Raw genomic sequence first — 25,230 nt, 5'->3', positions numbered from 1 at the left:
AAGTGATGACAAGCAGAATTCTGTCAAATTTTATCCCGTTCCGTTCCTATCTTAAGGTGAATAAAATAAATTGTTTAATTTTTTTTTTATTTTAATTTTTAAAAATATACCCTAATTATTTAAGTATATTAAATTATATAACTTATTATATTAAATATTTTTTTAGCATATTATAATTTTACCAAAGAACGGAACGTATTTTCTAACGACATATTTTAATTTAAAACTTTGATGGAGGAATTAGACTGGTTTCCGCTTTTAATGTATTGTTAGGACAATACACAACAAAATAAACGAAATGTTAATATCAGACGGTATAAATCATGGTAAATTACAATCAATCATAGTAGGAGAGTTAAAGAAAGCAGGATTAAAGCATCGTTTCAAGAAAATAATACTAAAAAATGTCAAAGTAAGTGTAATGTGAAAGAGTGGATTATTTAACAAGATTTATTTTATTAAATGTGTGTATTTCTAAACAGGATCATAAAACAGTTTTTGGTGCTCCTCTGGTAAAAGTTCCATCATGCAGTGTAATTTGTTGCGGTAGTACTTTAAGCATACCTAATGTAGTAAGTGAAATGTCTGCAGTTCTAAGAGCTAATGCCCACGTTGAAGGACTGTTCCGTAAGGCGGGATCCCAAACACGTCAAAAAGATATAAAGGTAGAAAATTTTTCTTAGTTCATACAAACATATTAATGTTTGTAAAATCAATAGTCACTATAATGTTATGGAATCTATATTAAATGAAAATTTATTCACGTATGGCTAAAAATATAAATTCCAGAGACTGCTCGATGCTGGGGGTTGCGTGTCAGAAGGTCATCATCCCATTGATGTAGCGAGTGTCTTAAAACTATATCTTAGATGTTTACCGGAACCCTTAATTAGTGCAGAAGTTCAGGACTTACTGCTAAGATGTAGACTCACAGCTGGTGATGATGGATTGAAGCCAATATTAAATACATTATTATTGCTTCCAGTGTTACATGTTCATCTTTTGCACTACATTATGGAGGTAAGCTTAAAAAAATTGAGCTATTAATTTCTATATGCACTTGTTTATGTTAAGAAGTATTAAAAAATAATTTTCACTCTTTTATTGAAAGTGTATAATATATTCTTTGAATAAGAGTAATAAGCAGAAACATAAACATACATTTAAAAAACTGAAACTAGGAATTAAAATCAGTTAAAAAAATTTCAGTTGCTGAATTTTATAGCTTTGCGACACAATGACAATCTTATGGATGCCTCAAATTTGGCGATAGTACTAGCTCCTAGCATAATGCCCTTACCAGCTACCTCTTCAACACAGCGCTTGGAACATCACGTTGCTTTAGTCAAGGTAATATAACTATATAGGAAGTATTTAATTAACACTAATATTATACAACTGAATTAATATATTTTATATAATGCATAGATATTAGTTAGAGGAAACCTTACATTAGTCTAAGTAATTTCTTTTGTTTTGCTCTAGATATTTATTGAAAATGCACAGTATATTGGACTTTTATCAGATGATCTTATGACCAAACTCGATGATGACTCAGATGTTGGTCAGTCAAGGCGAAAAAAGAGAAGAAGTGGATCCCTCAATAGTAAGCATTTATTATAAATTATTTTATATTACCAAATAAATAAATATATACAAGAGCATCCATCAATTAATGTATTGCAGGAATGCTTAGCGGTTTGCGTAAGATGGTATCCGGGAATGTGACTACACCTGCACCGGTAAGGGAAAACTCTAAAACACCTGTACTCAGTAAATCAGCTGCAAAAAGGAAGTTTGACTCTTATGAGGGTCTGTCTGTTAAAAGAAAGTAAGTATTACAGTTCCCGTACTAATATAGCATTAAAGATATGACACTTACTAATATATTTTTATCTTGTAGGAAAGATATAACAAACAAGCTACCCCAAAAAGAATTATCATTTACGCCAATGAAAATGTAAGTTATTATATATAATTCATATTAATATGCTATCTTGTTATTGTCTTTTGAACGAATCTAACAATGTTTCCAGGGGTGTGACTGAGAGAAAAAGACTGCGACTCAGCATGATGGATGCAAGAAGCACTCCTGTCATTAATGCAGAATTTAAATCACGTAAGAATTCCGAAACAAGCATAAGCAGTGAAGATATGTTGACATCGTCAGAGAATTTATTCAGCGCCCACGATACCATAGATCTATCACCGGATATGAAAATAATAGATAAGGACTATGTAAGAATATCTAAACAAGAATACGAAGAGATCAAGAGCAGAGTGTCTGCAATTGAAAATAGATTGTCAAGAGAATTCACAGATGTTATACCCAGAGTGCAACCTTTGCAACAAGTTCAAAATGTTTACGAACAAACTTTAGAAGAGGTGGCGATGCTGAATTGTCCGAAGTCGGAACACTTGGCTCGCCGTTTAAGTAAAGAACTGAAGATTAGACCAAAGGAGGAGGCCAAAATTATACGGTCGCCCAGTGCTAGAAAAATCGGTTCAATACGACGCCGATCCAAAGAAAACTTAACTAAAATTGTTAGGCACAAATCTTGGAACGCCTCATCGCATTCGCAAGCTAGTCAGTTTGGAGACAGGTTTTATCCTTATGTTGGCATTTCGTGCAGAGAACGATCGAATGCAGTAAAAACGAATCAATTTCTTCCAAAGACTAATAGTTCACCGGAATGGAATGTTTCAATGACAGAGAGCTCCATTAACGTTACTGATGCTAGTCAAAAATATCATCAGCGCAAACGTATCAGTCTCATTCCCGATTTTGGTTTGAATAAAACCATTGCTAAGGTCCCGGCGCGCCGATCTCTCAATATAACTATGAATTCTACTTATGATGGAACATGTTCAGATAATTCCACCAATAATTCATTGAACTCCAATGAAAAGTCGGGAAATTCTACACAGTTTCAGTGTTACCAAAACATCAATGTTAAAAGAACGAAACCGGACTGCAGAGAAAATTTAACAAACTCGCACCAAAAGTGGAAAAATGCAGCGGCATTTTTTATGAACAAAACTGGAGAATTAGATTCCAGCGGTCCCAGCGGTCCCAGCGGTCGCCCCTCAGTGAACAAACTACGCCGTCAGAACGCTGGAGCTGTTATGGCTAAGGCTAAGCTCTTTGAATCATCTAGTTCCGATAAATCATCCGATTTGGCAGATAAGGCAGTACATACAGGCTTTGCAAGAAAGCCAAGAGTGAATCAACAGACCAAGGCACAAAAACCTTCGGCGCAAACTAAATCCAGACTTCAGGGTTATGACCAAGCAGGAACGTATAATTGTAACTCAAACATCAAAAGCTACCGTTCCCCGCTCACTCAAAAGGAAGACATGATTAATTTGCGCACAAATCGGAAAACTACGCCAACTAAGAAAGTGGTATCTCCACAGTCCAATATGTTAATAAAGACACCTCAACCTCCTGCCTTGAAAAAGCCTCTGTGTACTCCTAGAAGCTTGAAAACGCCAGTTTCTCATGACACGAGGAAAGCTAACACACCTATGAGAGCAGTTCATATTTCACCGAGGAGGTCTCCTCGCCAGAAGTTGCATCGTCAATGAATCGCTACATTGTTTTTATTCGTAACCTTAACTTGTTATTCCTATAAATTCTAACGGTCCCAGTACTTATTTTTATAGTTAGGTAATGAATCATGTTTAAACAATCAAACTGTGTAAATAAATTAGATAATCAATTTTTATTGTTTGTATTTATACAACGTAGGTTCTACTGTCGTTAGAAGTTAAGTTTAAATAAAAATACTTCTACTATGAACATCACTTATTTTTAATCAACACTAGAATCTCCCATGTTCCCAAGGGCATAATATTGGTTCTTTTGCCAACTTTTTATTAAATAGCGCACAAACCTGAGGTGGAAAATATCTAGAAATATATATATATTTTATTTGTATATCATTTATGTGGAAAGTATTTAAGGTGTTAGGTACTTTTTTAAACTTATATTTAGTAAGAAAATCTCTTTGAAATATCATATCAAAATTATTCCAAATTGAATAGTCTTGTAGGTAAATAATCAAAGTAACATTCATATAAGGCTTGTTACTTAAACAATTAGTATCTTCAAAGAGGATTGTAGATGTTAAGTGCGTCAGAGTGGTAATACATAAGCCCTTTGGATTTTTATACTTTTATTGATTTTTCTATAGTAGGTGGGTGTAAAAAAATTAAATATCAAATTATAATATTATATGATGTATATCACGGCTTTTACAGTGGTATCTTCAGGTATAAACAAAATATTATCCAGATTTTAATTTAATAAATAAGAAACATACTGACAATTCAATAAATAACAATTTCACATTCAATTCAATTATATAAAGCATCGGAGCCACGATAATTTTGTTAAAGTGTTACAATAATAAGTCTTATTATTTCTGTACGCGGTCAACTAAATTATTTTCCCTTACACATTTAGCGATGATCACAGATTGAGGATTATAAAAAAGCAGATTCAGAACATACCGTGCTATGGAGACGATTTAACAATTAACTGGAAACTTGCAGTGATTACTGAGTAATTTTAGATTTTTCATTATAGCTTAACGGCTAACTTATCACTATCAGCACTCCGCCCTTCCGTTTCCTAAACATTGCTTGTCGATCGTTATCAATACCACATTTAAATTAACAATATAATAAAATATCAATTGTACCTAAGATCTTTTCCAATTAAATACTCACATCCGCTCTTAATTTGCATTTTATTATACACTAACGGGGGCCGCTCGCTACTTCACGTATCAGGAGTATGGCTCATAGGCGACGGCTACAAGCGGCGGCGCGACTCCATCCTGAGCTTCACGTACATTATTTATAATATAATTAAACATACATGGTTGTGATCAATAATAAAAATATAATGATACAAATACATTAATTACTACTTTTCGATTATTGTGAGACATAAATATTTACAAAGCGCATTCATTAGGAGCGCCAAAAAGAGTTAGGCGATGCCGACTCTATAACTAGATAAGAGATTGTTGCGCGACCGGCCGGCTACCCTCCCCCCACTTACTAAATCTAAACTGGTACAATTATCTTTATTAACTAAAACGCGAGAAATCGACCAGGTAAGCTAAAGAATAAGTTGCTCCATTAAAAACATATATATATAAAATTAAACGTACCGTCAATAGTTAAAAATACTTAGTTATTTATATTACAAGAGCTAACCCGATGTCACAGTCGCTGGTTACATATAGTTACATACAAACGACATAGACCCGACTCCGTTCCGATCGAAAATAAAATGTTTGCCGTCAGTCGATTACACATCTATAACATGAGACATTATCAATAAGGGCCGCTATCAGAATATCTTATGACACAAATGATTACTCTAAATATCAACAACGTGAATCGAGAACTCGACGATTACAATTTCGGGAATGCATGATACTACACGACATATACATTAAGTACGGATGATAAAACGTCACTACGTTACATATAAAGTGTCGTCTACACGTGACGATTAAAATAACGACCTCACGGCAGCGATTCATAGGTGGCGGATTAGGTAATAAAAATAGTTGTGTGTGGGTGTTTCGTGGGGCGGTGGGGATGGTAGTTCGGTTCAGTTGACCATGAGCGTGTGCGACTCCATCGGCGCGGCTGAGTCGTACAGCGTGTCCGTGTCCTGGGTAGGCTCGCCCTGCAACTGGCACTGGTTGGACAGAGTCCCAGCACCGCAGTCGCAGAAGAATCTACAACACATTTACATGTATATTATAAATCTAATAAAAATAATCAGAATCCACTGCCAACGAGCAACTACACTGTTAATTAGATAGTACACTTGTAGCAGGTTTCAAATTACAATATTAACACTTGTATCCATGCCGTATTGTAGTACAGTACTCTTAGTATAAAACGTCATGAAAATTATACCAACTAGGACTTTCTGTTAGCGGTGATAGAATTCATATAAACACAAGAATGGTACATTAAATTTTCTTTATATATACTCAGCAATTAGTATACAATTTTATTTTGAGACGACATTGTTTCGTCTTGATTAATGGTAAAATTTTAATTACTACAATAATTATTTACGCAGTATACTAAAACGTTATATAATTGGGTGTAATATCTCTCCATTCTTTCATTTATTTCCTTAATCTTTGCTAACAGAGTAATTTATTATAAGTTCATTTATTCTATTACACTACTAACCTGTCATGGCGTATAAATTCCACGTCATGTCCAGAATGGCATGTCTTGATGCAATTGACACATATGGCATTACGATCAGTCGTGTTACATGTCTGGCATCTGAAAGACGACGAAGGATTTAGTTAACCAGAAAATATGAAAGATTCTTCTCTACAAATGTTATAAATGGCAAAGTTTGTGAGGATGTACGGATGTCTGGTCTCGTATGTAAAATACACTAAGCAGATCTTGGTGAAGCCTTCCAATAATAAAGCTTAGACATCAGAGGAACATGTAGGTTCAGACATCACAGCACTTGCACATAGTATGTATTCCAGTGACATAGAAAAAATGTCGCTTGCGGTTGGTTAACATAATCTATATACGTAAGATTTTATAAATTTTTGTTTGATCACAATACCAAAAAAAAACAAAGCAAACATAGAATACAAAAACTGGCTAAAATATAAGAAGCCACAAGTAAAACATAGTCTTAGAGATGTATATAATTCACCTATAGAAATCATGCATCGGGAAGGAGGTGTACGAGGATATCTTGTACAAGCACTGTCCGCCGCCAACAGCCTTCTCCACAGCGTCTTGGTTGCTGAAGATCTTGTTGCCTCGCACCAGCGGCGACACGCCCGACGCTAAACACAATCCTGGGGACACGGCATATATTCATTCAATATTGGCTAGAGCACTAGTGCAGCTACACTACGTTTTAGGAAAACACTTAGCTATACTGTCGCATATTAAAATAATAGTTTTTTTTTTGTTTGTTATTTTTTTTTCTAATGAGGTCTATGAAAGAAGCGTGTATTCATTTAAATAAAACTAATATTTTCGGATGACTACGCGATTGAAATGTAATTTTTATCTTGTCTGCCCGTTACCACGGTTGCTGCGAAGTAACCGACACGTTGGGTACATTAAGAAAAAAAAAAGTTTGTATGGAAGATAAAACCTCAAAAATGATATTGTAACATTAATTAGTTCAGTGATCTCATTCTAACTAGTTAACACATCATCCAGTTGTTTTGCATCCGACTATCCAATAGATTGTTTATTTATTATAATATGTTTATAAAAAAAAAATAACCCCAGAACTGGCAAGAACAAGTGAATATAAGAATGCTCATAATGTTTTGTAAACATTGTAGAAAAAAAAATTGTTCTTTAAGCTTCAACGTCGGGTCCGCTTTCTTGCTTAATTACTAATAATTACATATTATATTAATAATTTTAATAATATTGTTTATATACAATATGATATAGGGATTACTTTGTAATGATTTTAATTAACTTAATGGGGATACATAATTCTATGTGTAATTAGAATTCAATGGATTTTATGATTGCGTAAGATTTTTAAACTATTTTATAAGAAACAAAGAGAGGTCTGGCTAGCACATGCTTGCCAGAAGGAAAAAATAACTAAGGACATACTAAGAAACTGAAAATTATCACATACAGTTAATTTAAAATGTTTTCATAATCATTCCTTGTGAATTCCGTTTCTAAATGTAGTTAAAGCAACCACGCTTCTATTAAACTGATTTTATGATAAAAGTAAGGCTCACCTCCAAACCGATTATTAAATATCTGATTGTGTTCGAGAGTCGCCGTGGCATTGTTTGTGATCTCGACACCAGCGGCCAGGCCGTCGAAGATTCTATTCCTACGGAGTACAGGGTGACTCTGGGTGGAAATTAACACGCCGGCCTGAGCGTTCCGAAAAATGTCGTTCTCTTCTAACACACCCTGTATATAACACAAGAGCGAATTGATTAAATTAGATTATAAATGTACAAATAAAAAATATGACGTTTAATAAAACATGTGTATACACATCGCGACTACCGACCTTTCCTCCGTTAAAAATGCAGATGCCACCATCTCTGCCATCAAAGATCTTATTCCTTTTTAATGTTGGGTTTGAGTCAGTCTTTATCCACACCCCGGCCATGGCGTTATCGAATATTTCGTTCTGTTCGAGCAGGCCGAGGCCGCCGTTGTACACCAGCACGCCCCCGTTCTGGCCGCCCCAGATTTTGTTGCCTCGGATCACGGGGTTGCTGCCGGTCCTGATCTGCACTCCGGAGTACAGGTGGTTGAATATATCATTGTCTTCCAACTTTCCGTGGCCGTTGTCATAGAAATATACGCCGACCTGAAACATTAATCCTTATTGTAAATGTGAGTAAATTAATGGCTCATTGTAAACAATATTTTGACAGGGTAAAGAAAATCTGAGCAGGATTTAAAAAAAAACAGAGTGACCTTAAGGACCTTGAAATTACCAATTACATCTTACTCATATGTAAGTTTCTGAGATGGATGCTAGAGCCCCACAATTATCCAAGTATGAAAACAAATGAAAAGTCGTACATAGAATATTAATAACAGCCTCTTAAATTGTGACTGAACGACAATAATGACATCAATTCACGCCGCAACGTATTTTCTATGCGATGTGATGGTAGAAAGCAAGACTTCAGCCAGTAGGTCACGTAGATGGAACCGTAGTATCGGTATTTAAAAATATGAAGGACACTCAAAAACATACGTAGTAGATGTGAAGAAACGCAAGCTTTTAATTGACTTCTAAATATATTATATTCTATAAATATAATATATATATTTAAAAGGTATGCTTATAGGTATGTACATATATATATCATACAGACCTGTTTCCCCGAGTGTATGCGGTTACGCCGCAGCACGGGAGTGGAGCCGGTCGTGATCCAGACCCCGGCCAGGGTGTTGGCGTACACTTCGTTCTCCTCGATCAACCCCTGACCCTTCTCATGTACGTATATACCGCCGTGCTGGCCGTGGTGGATCTTATTGTGCCTCACTATAGGATCACTGTTTGTGCGAATCTAAAACATCATTATTTCTAATGATATAATATATAAATACGTTTATAACATCTAAATTAACTGGGACGTGTGAATTAAACGGAAAAATAACATAGGAATGAAAGTAAAAAATAAATAGATAAATATAGTATTGATGAGTAACATGTAAAAAGCCAAACCTGTATTCCGGCCAACGCGTTCCCATATATATTATTGTGTTCAATAAGTCCGCGCCCCTCCCCGAATATATAAACCCCGCCCTGGTGGCCGTTGTATATCTCGTTGCGCCGGATGGTGGGGTTGCTGTTGGAGGTTATCCAGACGCCGGCGAAGTTGTTGGAGTGTATCTTATTATCTATGAACTGCCCTAGTCCCGACTCGTGCACGTAGATGCCGCCCGTTTGACCGTGATGTATCTCGCAGTGCACTACCGTAGGATTGGCGCCGGCCTTCACTTCGAAACCGGCGATTCTGTTGTTGTGGATGTCGTTGGCTTCGAAGTATCCCTGGAATGTCCAATATTATTACCATGTTGTTATATCCAAGTATTAACTATATAATTTATATGGAGTATGTATGGTTTAATTAAATTGTAGAACTTATAAAATTTGTAATAATTTTATATATATTACTTTCTTTTTATTAAACATTTACGAAGTCGCTACATTTGACTTCGAACCTTTTTTAAATCTATAGCTAAGCTAATTCAACATATTGATAAATACTAACCAATCCATTTTCAAAGGTGAATATACCGACGTCCCGGCCGTGGTGTATGTGGTTGCGACGCATGATAGGGTTGGCGAAGTTCTTCACCCATATACCGGCGAGGGCGTTCCTCGATATCTCATTGTCTTGGTACGCTCCCTGTGCGTAGTCCGTTACGTACAGCCCTACGTTCTCGCAGTCGCTGATGTCGCAGTGCTTTATGACCGGATTAGCCCCAGCTCCACTCACGCACACGGCCGCACCCACTGTATGTTGTATAAGTTTTAAACGATGTCCATTTACATCAGCTAACTTAAGCTATATCAAATGTATTTATTATTTGATTAGCTTAACATTTATTTAGTTTGAGGATCTCTATTCAAGTACTAGGTATACATTATTGTTAAATTTCTTTACTTTGATTTTTCCTATCTCTATCTTTATATATATATATATATATATATATATATATATATATATATATATATATATATATCAGTGCTGAGAAAAATGTCAATACTTTTCACTGAATATGTTTCCCTTTAATGTAAGTATTAGTTATATATTAATGACGTCATAACTGACCGACACTAGCGCTCCGTATGATACAATGGTCGACTGTCGGCGAACAGTTATCGGACACCTCCAGACAGTAATGCTTGTGATGCTGCATGGTACTCGTGGCGTCCGGTGAGAACTTGAGCGTCATGTGACCAGCATATGACCTGTTAGCGCCCTCAGCGAACGTCAGCGTAGACTCCGCCTCGCGTTCCAACACCACAGACTCGGCTACATTACCGGGGGCACAACCTGGAATAAACGTCATTATGTTGTTAATACAAAGGAAAATTAATTTTGTTATTTAAAATAAAGTGCTGTATGACTGATATCTAAGGCAATATAGAAATGTATGATTATATACATATACATATATATAAAATTATTTACAGGGCAGCAAAACAGCGATACATAGATAGTAAAAGTACAGCCAGGCAATTCTAATCCATTAATGGTGTATAGTAAATATTAATGTACATACAAATAGTTCTAATAATTAAAATATATACATCTCGGCAGCTCAAACAAAACCGAAGTGGCATAGTGTAGACAATAATTAAAAAATATTATCAGTAGAATAATATTGTTACGTGAAGTTTGCTCATATCAGGATGTTTATTATTCAACACTGAGATTTAACATTTCTGTTAGTGATATACCATAAGCAAAATATACACGAAAAAAAAATATTTAATACTTTTTATAACCTAGGAAATTATTAAATATACTAATTCAAATTTAATTCACATTAAAACATTATCATAGCCACCGCATTTCTAGCATCAATTGTCCTATCCTCCCCCCCTCTGCACCCACTGCAACAGTTTTATATGATACGGAATCATTTCCAGTGCCTTTTCCCTCCTACCACGATCATCGTATACCCAACCAGTTATAAAAAGTTCCGATCTCACCAATGAGCTGCACGTCCGTGTCAATCGCTAGGCACTCCTCCTGGTAGAGGCCGGCGTGCACGAACAGCAGGGCGGGCGCGGGGGCTGCGGCGGCCGGGGCGGAGGGCGTGCGCCGGCACGAGCACGCGGACGCGCCGCACGAGCACGAACAAGCGCCGGACGCCGGAGACCCGCCGCGCTCCTCCACGTACTCTAGGGCCGCCTGTTATAAACGATCGTTGATGTTATATCATACAGACACACTGAGTTTAGTACATTGAGTAGTAAGTTCCAGCAATCAATAGACAATACTAACTAGTAAAAATGGAATAGAGTTACAGTTTCCATTATTATCACACAGACAATTAGCTTGTATTAGAATTATTCAGTTTATTTAAAGTAGGATTTATCTCAGTTACTAAAACTGGCATCGATTCGGATCGATAAGAATCGATTTTGTTTCACAAAGCATGAGACACAGCTAGTAAATAAAAACTACAGATTACACACGATTGTGGGTTTGATGAATCACTAGAAAAACAAGCATTACATATCTTTAGCATTTCTTTAAAATATAAATCTTAATTTTAGAATGCCTGTCACTTTCCAATTGTTGCTAGCTAAGAGAAATTCTTCATGCTTTGCTGATCTATAATAATAATGATTACTTGGCTGCATGTTTAGAGATTAATTTCTATGAACGCTATCTTATTACATTTTTGAAGTGAAAATTCTTTAGAATCTTTGTGATTTCAAAATCGATGAAACGAAAAAATAAGTCCATAGAGACGCAAACAGATAAATGTATAGGTTTCAGCCGGCGAGAGAATGGGATAGAACACGTTAGACGTTCTCCGCCTCCTCTTTATAGTATCCCCACTATAGTCTACTTAACATAAGCATGCTCCTGTGTAGTGGGATAGTCAGTGTATCTATGTCTCCCAGTCCGAGCGGTACGTGTTATGCTAGTATGTGTTTAACGCATGTGTTCGCGCCTGCGCATTAGAGAGTTTAATATAAATGAGAAGATTCGTGAATACTGGCGGAATTATTATTTACATTAAAATATTGAATAATTTTGAAGCTTGATGAAAAATAATAAAACTTACATTTATCCTAATATTCCTGAATTTTATTGTATGATTATATCTGCCTCGATCTCTCATAGCCTACCCCTGATTAAAAATACTCATCGAAGAGTATTGAGTATTATGTACATTTTCAGTATGGCTTTATCCTGTAACTTGAGATGTATAATCTTTAAAATAGTAAGAGAATCACTAATACAGATAGAAGCATCCTTTATTTAAATGTTCAAAACTAGTATTATTATGGTTAAAAAATGTCAACTCCGTGTCTCATGTGACATGGAGCGACTGTCCATTTCTTCAATACTTTCCAATAAGTTTTTTAATCAGGTACTATTCAGAAGTTTCACTTCTACCGTGTGTGATTTGTACAGACACACACACTTTTATTTTTTATATAATAAAAAAAGAAAACAAATATATTTATTTGAAAAACAAAAATATATACTTGTAAGGAATGAAGGTAGTTTAATTTTAAATATACCCACAAAAAATTCGATTGTACCCTACAACTATCACAGTGTTGTGTTTGATGTTCTGTTATCGATAAATAAAATTAAATTAGAACATATAATTGATAAAAAAATTCTCACCCTGATAGTGTTGAAGTGTTTGATCCGAGAGTCCTTCTTGGGGCGGTAGTTGGGTCTCACGTGTATCCCGTAGTAGAGCTGCCTGAAGCTCTCCTTCCAGGGGTTGTCGGCCTCACAGTCGTCCGCGGCCACGAACTCGAACTGGCACGGAGCGGGGTGCATCAGAGGAGTGTCGTACTCAAACACCGACTGATATAAACTCTTCCTGCATCATAAATAACAATTATAAGTTGAATATTTACCTTGTTTAGTTTTTTTCAATATTTCTATTGGTATGTATTCTTTGCTTTTTTTCAACTATTTTTTGTGGTAACTTTCTTGTGTACAGAGCACATTATTCCTCTACAGCTTTGGACACAATACTTGTTAGCTCTATGCTGGCGTTTTGTGTAGATGGTTTGTTAATGATTAGTTGAGTAAATGATTATTATTATTATTCTTTTCTTTCTCTTATCATTTAACACTATTTCAGATAGTAAAATGACTAACTGGGGCCTGTTGATGTGCCTGGAGTTGTTAATTGCAAAATTTAACTTAGTAATTCTTGTTTTGAGTACTATCTGTTAAGTAAACCTTAAAATTGATTACAAAATATATATATTTACTATATACATATATACCAACGTACATGAACAATACTCCTGTTTATATGAGTTTTAATGAATTAATTTTCATTTTGTTTTTGACAAAATACACGAATAATTATACATATGTAGAATCCATCTTGATTATATTTTCTCTCTCTTTCTCTCTCAGTCTCGATGTATGTATATAAAACAAACAACTCACCACAGCTCTGTATCATTGGCGATGGTGTTGAACCGCTTGCAGACCTGAGCGACGCGGCACAGGTCCCTCTCTGTCAGGTGTGAGAGGATGCAGAGCAACACCTCATCAGGCAGCTCGTACTGAAGGTACTGGGACACGTTACACACATCCACACCCTGGGACAGCGACCTGGACCAAATATGTTATTTAAATTAAGAACTAGAGGTGGCACCAGTTAGTAAAATATATACAACCACTCATACAAATATATTTTCAAACGATACCGGTATTATACGCTTTACAAAGTATAGCATAAAACATTAATACTTGATGTGACGTAATTTTTGTTTCGCATTTCGCTTCTTTTTATTTCTTACCTAATTGAATCGAATTTTTAAATATCTATATCCCATCCCTACGCAAAAAAACATCATCTATGTATTAGTAACGTAAAAATTCGTCCTAATATATAGAGAAGGAACATTCATCTGGCTCAGATGAATCATGAGACTAGCTTTCATACAATCCTACTTGCAAACAATCATACAAACTCAAGAACTGGCCGCAAACACTATTTTAGATCTGATGAACTCATATTTCTATAAAAGCTGGTTGATAATTTTACCAATCAGATATTCCTAGTAAAGCTGTATTATCATTAGTCACAGTATTCTTGGAAAACCGTTATATCAAATACGTAAGAGATATTTAAAAATAAAAATTTTGCATACATATATGATTATTTTATACATATAAAATAAATTTTATAAAACAGTGTTTAAAATCTTTAACACACAAAGGTTAGTATTTTTAAAATTCAATAGTTTGTTTTTTTTTTTTTTATATAATAACATTTACAGACAGCCATTGTATGTTTACTTTTTTTTTTGTTTTAACTATTTATTATTGGCATAATTAGTTCCAATTCTAGAATTTATATTTTTTAATTATTATTATATGTTAATACCAACTATGTCTCCAGTATACATATACAATACAGTATGTATAGTGTGTATTGATATACAGACAAGTAACAATATTATATAAAAACACACATTTTCATATTTGTTCTCCAACTATATAAAGCCTTGATGATAAATACACAATAAATGTAAGCCATCTCAGCTTTTAGTAACTATAAAAAAAAATATATATATATATATTCTTACATAGCATCAATTTTACTTTGTTATTATTGATTTATGTTTAAAATAATAAAATTACTTTAGAACAAGTACATACATTTTAATTAATACTAATGAGTACATACAAATTACATATCTTATAACATTAATAAATATTATTTGAAAATATGTAAGTAAATAAATAGAATTACTTCATATTATTAGTCCCCTAAAAAATTTATAGGAAACATATAATAATCATTACAAAGATTTATTTGATAAAACATAATCACCTATAAAAAAGGTCTGATCTTAGCAAACTTTTTTGTGAAGGACAAAAGTGCAATAAACAAAATGTCTAAGTTTATAATAATATTCAATGTTTTCCTTCTTTTGAATATTGAATAATTTCGTGTATACTGTGACATATTGACAATAAACATGAACAAAGCATTTTTTCTTACCTTCACTACACAAAGTAATTGCAACATTCTTTTTAAGTATTTTTTTTTTTAAGTATAGTAAAAAGGTTGTATAGGTCTTTAATGCATGATAATTGTTTGTTTTTTTTTTTTAATTACAATATGAATATTCTAAGTTTAATATTCTACAGATACATCTCGAGCTTCATGATGACTATGAATTTATATAAATTATAATATGTATGTGTGTTTGTTGATCTCATAAGCCTGCATAAGTAATTTAAATTGCTCAATATATTAGAAATTCAAATCACTCATTGTTGATATTAATTACAATACAAATAAATAATAATATCATTAAATATTCTTCAACTTGAGTCCTTGTAACATTTGATATATAGATTACTTGCTTACTTATTAACTGAAGTAGAATTTAAAATTCGACTTATATATATATATATATACCAATAATAATCTTGTGTTAGAAGTACCAAGTCATATTAAATCAATTTGTAAATAAAATATTTTTTATTAAATAAGAAACTAACTGATTTCAATATTTTGGAATTACTTTGTCAAGTCTAGATTGAGTAAAAAAATTTTTCGATAACAAACTTTATGACAATTCACTTTAATTCAAGTGACGAGAGGAAAAATGTTATTTGTAAACATAACTTTCTTTAGAAATTATATAATTAAAAAGAAGTTTGGTATGAGTAAATGTATAATGGACATTATTTAATGTTTACATATCAGCAATATGTTTTGAAAAACCTACTAAACTTCTGTGAATGCAAAAAATTATGCCATTATATGATGTGAATCTAAAAACTAGTATGTGTGTTTGTAATTTTAATTTTATAAGTAATCAAGTGACATAGTAGAATTTATCACTTACGTCCTGGGCCTTTTCCTTGCTGGAAGAGAGCAGGTACCCGATGGCCCCGGTTCATGGTAAGCCGGTGGTGACTTCCTACGCAAGTCATATGGGCTGTGATGACCAGCTGTGGTGGCGGCTGCGGCCGCGGGGACCGGCGGGGATCCACCCCCACCACTGCCACTCGGACCTGCACATGCTGTAGCTGCCATAGCGCTCCCCGTCACGTTATTCGGACACGGCACTGATTCACATGGCTCACCTGTAATATAGATTTGACAAGATTCATATTGGAATACTCAGTTCCATACAATTAATCAAGGACAATGTGATTTATGAAGCTGTGAATTTTGAGAATGCATTATTTAGAGTAACTGCAATTTGAAACTTAAATTGGTTGAACAATCTTGCAAAATATTATATAAAACAATTGATTATCTTTGAGAATATCTAATATAGTTAACTGTTAGTAAAAGGTAACATTCACACCTTTACAAATGTGCTGTTTTAGTTAAATTAAAGATTTTTATCAAATACATTTAAAGAAATTTGAAAAATAATAAATAGATATGTGGTCAAACCTTATACATATAAATGCATATTTTAAATTAATAACATTATCATAATATTTGAGAAACTTCTCCAATACAATAGGAATAAGTTAGGCTCCATCATAATTACATCATAGAAATTGGTACTATCTCTTATTTTATCAGTAATAAGACTAAATCATGAGAATTTTGTAATATTAATGAATTCAAAAAGTTCTCAATGAAATCTAATCAATTAAAAAAAATTAAGGCTCAATATTTAAGTACAATGACAATTTTAAGCAATTAATCAACAGAAACTTTACAAAATTGTATTCAAATTTGCTTTTAAATATTATTCTTAGGAATTTTTCTGCTTTCTATTGTCTGTTGTAGGATATAGTATAGTAATAAGTATTCAGAAATTTATTTCACAGATTCAGAATCAGATATTAAACTTTAACTTTGCCAAAATGTTGATGTGTTGCCAAATAATTTGACCTATTTTATTGGTTATTTTGCTTACAAAGATCAACAGAAAAACTTATTCATATAGGTTATTCTTCATATATATGATATGAGTTTTGGTAAACAAAAAAATATTTTTGGATATCCTATACTATCAATTTATTTGAGCAGATAATTTTTATTATATATAAATTAATGATATAATTCAAAAGAAAATCTGTGATTCTTTTGTTCAACTAATTTTATAAATAATATAATTTAAGTTAATGCTTGTAAACTTTTTACACAGTATTTTACAAATTTTAATCATATTGTGTCAAAATATAAAATCAGTGTAATAGTTACGTGTATTGAAAACAAAAAACGATTGCATTCATTCCATCTCATAGTTGTTTACAAAACAGAATATTAAAAAAATGTTCGTAGCACACCAAGTGCTGTCGGAAAACTTTTCAAGAATCATTGACATTTCGAACTAAATACATTCAAATAAGCCGTGTTTTCCGAACAGCTGTTTCGTCATGCTGTTTAAATTTAGTCTTCATCAACCAATCAATACTGATATTGCGCAAAATGTTACTGAAATGCGCTACACTACACTATCGACAAACACCAAAATCTATTAAATTTGCATATCAAGCACCCATCGCGGTCGACACAATGACGAACGACATAGAATAGTTTCAAATTTAGACGAACATCAATTAATTTTAGAAAAGATATACCACCGATGAAGACAAATATGTCGCGCTGATGCATATATTAAATATAAGTAAATATGAATACATAAATAGGTTGCACATTTAAGAAAATGTCGATAATGAGCCATTTGTAATACTTGGAGCAACATCAGACGACCCGATAACTTACTCGATTGTGTCCTGGAAGGCAATGGTATCCGATGACCACCTTTTCTTCGCGATCTACGGACGTAAGAACGCGAAGAGGAAAAGGAGGCACTAGGCATTATTTCTTTTGGATTCTTATTTTCACTAGAATTCAGTCTAAACAAGGAGACACCCGCACCAACACCGACGGCCATTTTCTGTTTAGAATAGATTGGGGAACCGAACCAGGAACAAAATTGTACACATCAGTCACCACTAAACTACAATTCAATTATCCACAAATATTGCACTACGCACTGATACCGAAAATAACAATTGTTAACTTATAAAAACATTATTTAACAAATTATGATAAAAATTCACATACCCTAAGTAAGGGCGACTCTCTGAAAGAAAAATATGGCGGATCGCTGATTTAACATGGCCGCAGCGACGCTAACGCCCCCTAACATAAAAAACATCATAGTTTTTTATATATGTATACAAATAAAATAAAAAGATTGGTTTTAATAAAGTATGATGATTTAAACACTGTCTAAAGAACTGTATACATCAATATTAAAAATAATTAGACAAAATTATTTTTTATAAAAATATTAACTAACGGTGATGTAAATTGAATATATATTATGTTGAACTTATTATTTCCATAAATATTAAAATTATATACATATGTAGTTATAAATTAGAAGTATAATTACTAAGTAATATTTTTAATTCGTGTTTTCACATGTTTCTAAACGTATCAACCAACAGCAAAATTTAAGCTATCTATACAAGTGTCATTTTCAAAATCATCTGGTTATGTCATTTTAAGTAAAATAATGCTAATTTTCTGATGACTATATTTAACACTTCATGTCGATTAGCGCAGTATTAGCTTAATATGTTATAAATCGAAGTTGTGAATTATATCTGTTATTTTTATTATAAAATGAGTTATACTGAAGGTTTAGAGCATAACAGCTGTCTAATATCAGGGCTTTCATGTATAATTTTAACGATTTCTTATGTCGCGAGCTTATATATTTGGAGGTCTAAATTTAACAGGTAAACCTGTTATCAAATTGAAGCTTTTTAGTTAAAAATACATTTTCTTTCGATATAATAATATAAATTTTATTCATAAATTTCAGAGACCATCCAAGTACAATTAAAAAGAGATTTTTCAGTGTTATTTGTATGATGCTATTAGCTCCTTTCTTCACTTATTATTTACTTGACGAGAAGATATTAGAAAAAGCAAGTATTTATGAACATATGGGTTTACGCATATCAGGAATGTTATTAGCTTCAACAGTACCACTGTTTTTAACTGCTACATTGTTTTTGGGGCCTTTGACTATGCAATTTTTTGGAGGAACATTTAAATTGTATGCAGGTAAATAAACTCTAGTAATTTTTTTTTAATGTTTAAATGAAACTAATATTTTTCAGCTTACTACACATATTTTATTATTAAAAAAAAATTACATACTCCCGACATTTTGGATACTTTGCAGAAACCGTAATCACTGTTACTGACCAAATAAACATTCTAGCTTTATTTACAAAGTAACATTCTTATTTTTAAAAATACTGGACCCACTTTAAAAAATGTTATCATTTTTTTATTAATAAACCTAATTATTTTCAGAACCTATGTACTGGTTGTCATGTTGGCAAGATTTGGTCTGGTTGCGTAACCATATAATGGCTCCTCTGAGTGAAGAATGGGTTTTCAGATCTTGTATGATGCCAATATTATGTCAATGTCTGAAACCTTATAAAGCTGTGTATATCGCGCCATTGTTTTTTGGAGTTGGTAAGCATTATTTGTAAAAAAAACATGACCAAAAATTTATGGAATTTATATAACTGATTAATGATGAGACGGCTGTTGTAATATTGAAAAAAAAATTCAATGAAATTAGATAGAAACATTCAACTAGTCAACAGCAGCCAAATAAAATAAAATTGTATCCATTTTCAGCTCATTTTCACCACTTATTTGAGCAGATGTCGAGAGGTGTTCCTGTGATGTCTGCATTATTTGTTTCATGTAAGCCATATAAGTATAACATATTATTTTAGACGGTTCTGTTTGCATTGAATACCATCCGATGTGATCTTTATTTTATCTCAAATCTTCAAATGTTTGTTTCAACTATCACTCTTATTATCTTTTGTTTTCTTTCTTTTTAGTGTTTCAGTTTTCCTTTACAACAGTGTTTGGTGCATATTCAACCTATCTCTTCCTAAGAACTGGTAAGTTAGTGGAAAAAGATATTTTCTTGCTTATGTCATAGTCTATTTACCCATAAACATATTTCACACAAATCGGTAGTCCTCATATATATTTTAATATGTCATGCTGTTCAAAAACCAACTTAGTTTAACTTTTTTTAACATATTTTTTAATATTGTGCCCATAAATAAGTATGTCAGTCGTCTCATAGATAACGGAATAACATAGAATAATTCTTATTTTCAGGACATTTCTTTGCTCCGCTGATAGCGCACATATTCTGCAATCATATGGGATTTCCTAATTTCTTTGAGATCAGCCAATATCCTATGATGCAGAGGATTGTTATATTAGTTAATTTTGTGCTTGGATTAATTCTATGGAGTTATTTGCTAGTACCATTGACAAGTCCATATATTTATGACAATAGATTGTTATTGTTGACTTGAAAATATATTTAGTTTCAGTTAAAAATTGTTATATTAATTTTTATGTGACATTTAGGTTGTGATAGCACTGTCATAATTTAGGTGATTAATTCAATGTCAATTGTGAATGTGATGAACACCAAATAGAAAAAAAATATATAAAATATATATCATTGTAATTGCAATTGTGCGTATTGTGTTAAAGCAGTATGAGTATTGTATTGAAAAATATGGTACCGAATGGGATTTTTTTTATATTTTGGTACTGTTAAGAGACTCCAACCAAATGTCTTTGGTTTATACAAGTAAGAAATATCGTCGAAATTGTTGTCTAAATCCTAACAGTATTACATGATTGTATTGTTAGTTTAATAAATAATTAACTAATCAACGAAATAAAATTATGTAATAAATACATCTCACATAATGATCGCGTATGATCAATGTGGTTTATACATAGCGGGTACTTATTATGTTTTATCCGACATTTTAAATGTGAGATGATAGGTTATCACTGTACGTACCTAATTGTTTTTAGAGAAGACGAATTATTACACTCTAGAAATATTTTTTTTTCCATATTTTAATCGACAATCGTGAAATGTCTTTAAACTTAGTACTTGTTTTTAATTGTGTGACTTATTTTTTTAATTATTTTGTGCCATGAAATAAGTACACGTCCATATTAAACTAGTTATGTTTTATAACTAATTATTAAATATACTTCGTACATTTGAATGTTTCGCACAATTGTTATGATACACAAATGATAGTTTCATTATGAAACGTGTAGTTTATGTATATCTTTTAAGGAAACGGTTTGTCATAACTTAGATATAAAACTCAATATTCGCGCGTGTATTTATATTTGATTCTGTAGGAAGGTAACAACTTTAAACAATACTAAAAAACATTGATGTGGGCTAGGTTTATTAAAAACTCGGATCCTTTTATCGTCTTATTTGTGGTTATTTTTGTTTTCTAAAATATAGCAAATAAATATTCTTTAACAGTTGCAACTATGTAATTAAGGACAATATTAGAAAAGATTTTGTGCTTCCTAGTTCCTACTATTTATCAGTCAGCGTACATTTACTATCTGTCAACGGCTTGCTGTCACCGCGCGAATATTAGCTTTTATACCGAATTAAGCGTGTGTCTGTCACTTTTTTTAATAATATGTAGTTTAAATATTTACCTATAAATAAAATGTTCCTAGAAGCATCGACATAATATATTCTTTTCTATACCAACTTTTCGACAAACTAAATCTGAAATCAGAAAGGATTAAATGTCGTCAGATCGAAGTATTCGTACGATGAAATATAAAACTATGCACGTATATAGGTATGTATTGACAATATTTTGTGTCGTCAAAGAAACCGGAATCTCTACCTCTTCTCTAACACAACAGAAATCTAACTTTTAAAATATATAAAAACTGTGTTTAAAAAATACGTGTAGATAACATGCGTATTTCTTATTTTAAATGAAGTCACCAGACAATATTTACCCTTATTCCCCCGAGCACTAAAATATACATTTATTTTGAATTGAAAGCTTTCTAATCATACTTAAACATTATCCTGTTACAATAAAATAAGAAATTAATATATGTAACAATTAATAATATTAAAACGTTGTTGACTAAACCTCACAATTCGTAGTTTCATTTGTCCTTTTTTAATCCCATCATCGACTGTTAGATATTTTTTGCACGTAGCTTATGTATAAATAGAAATAAAATCACACCTAAGAATTATTTACGGGTAATTACAATTTATATATACTTCGGATAGAGTTGACCCTCATGTATCCCATGGTGAACCATTAACTGGAAACTACCAGGAGTCATTTCAAATCCGGACACGTATTAGCATTTCAAACATGAAACAATCGACTTGAAAAGTTTACGACGACAATTTAACGGTCCTGTTAGAGCATCCGGGCTCGAAGCAGGAATTGAACTCGCCAGTAGAAACTTTCCAAAATACTATTTACGACTACTTTAACGAGCAATATCCACCTCGAAATCATTACGCTCGCAAAAATAAAGACAATTTTTTCATAGTTAAATGAGGAGGAAAACGGGAGTTCATAAAAAATCTATGTCTAGCCAAAGCCCTAGGCGACAATCACCTGAGTCATCAACTAGCTAGGGCGTTAAGATCAATTCTATAATTAATTCAAGGAATATCGAGCAAACACCAGAATGTCGCGATAATTTTGACAAAAACCTTTTTGAGTATTCGAAAACCATTTTTAAGAAAGAACGCGGACAGCTTCTCTTGACCAACGAACAAATTTACGATCATTTTAAGACCACATACAAAGTGCCTAAAAGTGTTAGACTGTACGGATCTCACCGAACTAAAACCTGGAATTCCTCGTATCGATTTCCACGGCATTCCACCACGCTAGATGAAATAAGTATTCAGATAAAGAAAAAATCGTCTAAATCTGCACCGGGACCCGATGGTATCCCATATATAGTCTTTAAAAAATGTCCATCGGTTCGTAAACATCTCATAAATATATACGATAAAAACTGCTCATGGAAGCAAATCCCGGAGTGCTTCAGGAAAGCAATTTTTATCCTCATTCCCAAACAAGATCGAGTCATAGATCCGAAAGATACTAGACTAATAGCCTTAACAAATACTATATCCAAAATCTTTTTCTCAGTTCTACGAACGAGAATGACGCGATTCATGCTCAGCAACAGGTATTTTTTGTGCGATATCACCAGAAAGGGTTTTACCCGGAATTTCTGGATGCCTAGAACACAACACTTTGCTGTCGGAGAGTTTAAAAGAAGCTAGGAAAAGCGAGAAGCAAATTACAGTTTGTTGGATAGACTTAGAGAACGCGTTCGGGTCGATACAACACGAATTGATGCTATTCGCGCTGAGATGGTACAACTTTCCGCCCCTAGTTCGTGATATGATCGCGTCGTATTACTCAAAATTAAAGTTTTCTATAACAACTAAAAAAGGTTAGTTACAATGTAGGACTATTTCAAGGTTGCTGTTTGTCTCCAATTGTATTTAATAATGTAATTAGCATCTTAGTAGATAAATTAATCAGCAACGAGAAAAATTGGGGGTATCGGTTCAAGTTTAATAATAAATACACGGAGTACATTTTAGCATTCGCTGACGATCTTGCAATACTGACACGTAACCCCAAAAACTGTCAAGTACTATTAGATGAAGTGGATAAATTCTGTGAGTGGATGGATGGATTGAGGACAAAACTAAGTAAATATCACTATCTGTGTCTCGGTAGACGGAATACAAGATGCACTTCATACGATCCGGGATTATCGTTAGGAGTTCAATGCATTTCTACGGTTACAAAAAATGCACCATTTAAATTTCACGGTCGGAAGATTGATAATATATGTAGGTCGTACTCCATCTTTAGAAGGTATAGTAGATAGCTTTTTAAACGATCTCAACAAGGTAGATAGCCAACAGATCAGAAATGTCAAAAAAGCTTGGATCTACGATAATTACCTAACTTCACGCTAAATTGGCCTTTCCTCGTCTATGATTTTAATAAAAACCTTTTGTCAAAGTTAGATGCAGGCGTCATAAAGATGTTGAAGTTGTGGCTCGGGCTCGCGCTAACGGTTGATTCATCGGCTATTCAGGGATCGCAATAGTTTTGGGATGAGTCTAAAAAGGCCATCGGAGCTCTATAAACACTTGAGAGTTTCCAAGAGATATATCCTGGGGAAATCCCATGATGACGTCGTTACATCGCTCCCAAAAGACAAAGATGCCCCAGAGCCAGAGTCAGTGGCGTAACTACACTGTTACAGGCCCGTGGCAAAATTCAACGGTTGCCCCCCCTTTAAAAAAGGTGAACGTGTAATAATAGTATTTTTTATTTTATAATACTTATTTATACACTTTTATTTGGTAGACTTTAATCACTGGAGGAAGCCTTTACCTTTAGTTCTTACAGAATAACCACAATATCCAATAATTTTAGTATATAATACACACACACACACGTATATATATATATTTAAAAACTATTACTACTAATAAAATTATTAATATTAACACAAATAACGACTTCTGTAAACAAATATTTTTCTCTCAGAAATAAAAGAAATTTACATATGAACAGTCATCCCCTCTTTTTACCCATTCTCCCCTATTTTTTGCAATAAAAAGTCGTCTATGTTGTTCCTCAGGGTCTATCCTATCTCTGTACCAAATTTCATCAAAATCGTTTAGGCGTGAAAGCGAAACAGACAGACAGAATTACTTTCGCATTTATAATATTAGTATGGATGTGTTAATATAAATGTTGGGAATTTTCTTCTGACCAGGGGCCCCTTCCGGCTGGGGAACCGTGGCATTTTGCCGACTTGCCACCCTGTAGTTACGCCACTGGCCAGAGTCAAGGCTTCAATTCCACAAGCAGTTTATGATAGGAGCACAAAGTAACAGAGTAGGGTTAGGATCAAGTAAGAAAGTACAAGAGACGGATATATTGAAGTCTTTTATTCGGCAAGACGAGAATGATAAATATTAGATCCACGCAATGAGTTTAGAAATGCAGAACGAGTGGTTAGACATAGGAGATTTTTGCATCCCATTAGCACTAA

General features: G+C 33.2%; 3 protein-coding genes across 3 annotated transcripts; 2 read left to right on the top strand and 1 right to left on the bottom strand.

The window, feature by feature from the left end:
• The first annotated feature begins 209 nt into the window (after nucleotides 1–209).
• LOC116772817 (uncharacterized) lies at nucleotides 210–3,664 on the top strand. Its single transcript, XM_032665084.2, has 8 exons — nucleotides 210–412; nucleotides 483–665; nucleotides 790–1,020; nucleotides 1,210–1,350; nucleotides 1,486–1,606; nucleotides 1,687–1,831; nucleotides 1,904–1,960; nucleotides 2,037–3,664. Exons 1-8 carry the CDS (start codon nucleotides 299–301, stop codon nucleotides 3,586–3,588), a joined length of 2,544 nt encoding a protein of 847 aa, XP_032520975.2. The 5' UTR covers nucleotides 210–298; the 3' UTR covers nucleotides 3,589–3,664.
• A 562-nt stretch (nucleotides 3,665–4,226) lies between these two features.
• Nucleotides 4,227–18,181, bottom strand: LOC116772816 (F-box only protein 11). Its single transcript, XM_032665083.2, has 14 exons — nucleotides 17,974–18,181; nucleotides 16,127–16,367; nucleotides 13,704–13,871; nucleotides 12,915–13,119; nucleotides 11,255–11,456; nucleotides 10,368–10,592; nucleotides 9,804–10,048; nucleotides 9,254–9,580; nucleotides 8,901–9,095; nucleotides 8,078–8,383; nucleotides 7,794–7,974; nucleotides 6,725–6,872; nucleotides 6,232–6,330; nucleotides 4,227–5,762 (listed from the first exon to the last, which is right to left on the bottom strand). Exons 1-14 carry the CDS (start codon nucleotides 18,143–18,145, stop codon nucleotides 5,633–5,635), a joined length of 2,844 nt encoding a protein of 947 aa, XP_032520974.2. The 5' UTR covers nucleotides 18,146–18,181; the 3' UTR covers nucleotides 4,227–5,632.
• Nucleotides 18,182–18,765: 584 nt separating this feature from the next.
• LOC116773191 (CAAX prenyl protease 2) lies at nucleotides 18,766–22,266 on the top strand. Its single transcript, XM_032665601.2, has 6 exons — nucleotides 18,766–19,001; nucleotides 19,088–19,332; nucleotides 19,588–19,755; nucleotides 19,924–19,992; nucleotides 20,136–20,198; nucleotides 20,425–22,266. The coding sequence occupies exons 1-6, from the start codon at nucleotides 18,886–18,888 to the stop codon at nucleotides 20,625–20,627; spliced, it is 864 nt and encodes a 287-aa protein (XP_032521492.1). The 5' UTR covers nucleotides 18,766–18,885; the 3' UTR covers nucleotides 20,628–22,266.
• The last annotated feature ends 2,964 nt before the right edge of the window (nucleotides 22,267–25,230 follow it).

Source organism: Danaus plexippus, assembly GCF_018135715.1.
Source record: "Danaus plexippus chromosome 18 unlocalized genomic scaffold, MEX_DaPlex mxdp_20, whole genome shotgun sequence".
NCBI lineage: Eukaryota > Metazoa > Arthropoda > Insecta > Lepidoptera > Nymphalidae > Danaus > Danaus plexippus.
This window is presented reverse-complemented; position numbering and strand designations above follow the sequence as displayed.

Bases quoted from the DNA above. Each gene is read 5' to 3' on its own strand.
- LOC116772817 (XM_032665084.2), top strand. From the start codon at position 299: ATGTTAATATCAGACGGTATAAATCATGGTAAATTACAATCAATCATA. The intron at 413-482 runs GTAAGTGTAATG...ATTTCTAAACAG, and splicing joins TAATACTAAAAAATGTCAAA to GATCATAAAACAGTTTTTGG. The intron at 1,832-1,903 runs GTAAGTATTACA...TTTATCTTGTAG, and splicing joins GGTCTGTCTGTTAAAAGAAA to GAAAGATATAACAAACAAGC.
- LOC116772816 (XM_032665083.2), bottom strand. From the start codon at position 18,145: ATGGCCGTCGGTGTTGGTGCGGGTGTCTCCTTGTTTAGACTGAATTCT. The intron at 13,872-16,126 runs GTAAGTGATAAA...TATTTGGTCCAG, and splicing joins GCAAGGAAAAGGCCCAGGAC to GTCGCTGTCCCAGGGTGTGG. The intron at 5,763-6,231 runs GTTAGTAGTGTA...AATGTGTTGTAG, and splicing joins GAATTTATACGCCATGACAG to ATTCTTCTGCGACTGCGGTG.
- LOC116773191 (XM_032665601.2), top strand. From the start codon at position 18,886: ATGAGTTATACTGAAGGTTTAGAGCATAACAGCTGTCTAATATCAGGG. The intron at 19,002-19,087 runs GTAAACCTGTTA...CATAAATTTCAG, and splicing joins TGGAGGTCTAAATTTAACAG to AGACCATCCAAGTACAATTA. The intron at 19,333-19,587 runs GTAAATAAACTC...AATTATTTTCAG, and splicing joins AACATTTAAATTGTATGCAG to AACCTATGTACTGGTTGTCA.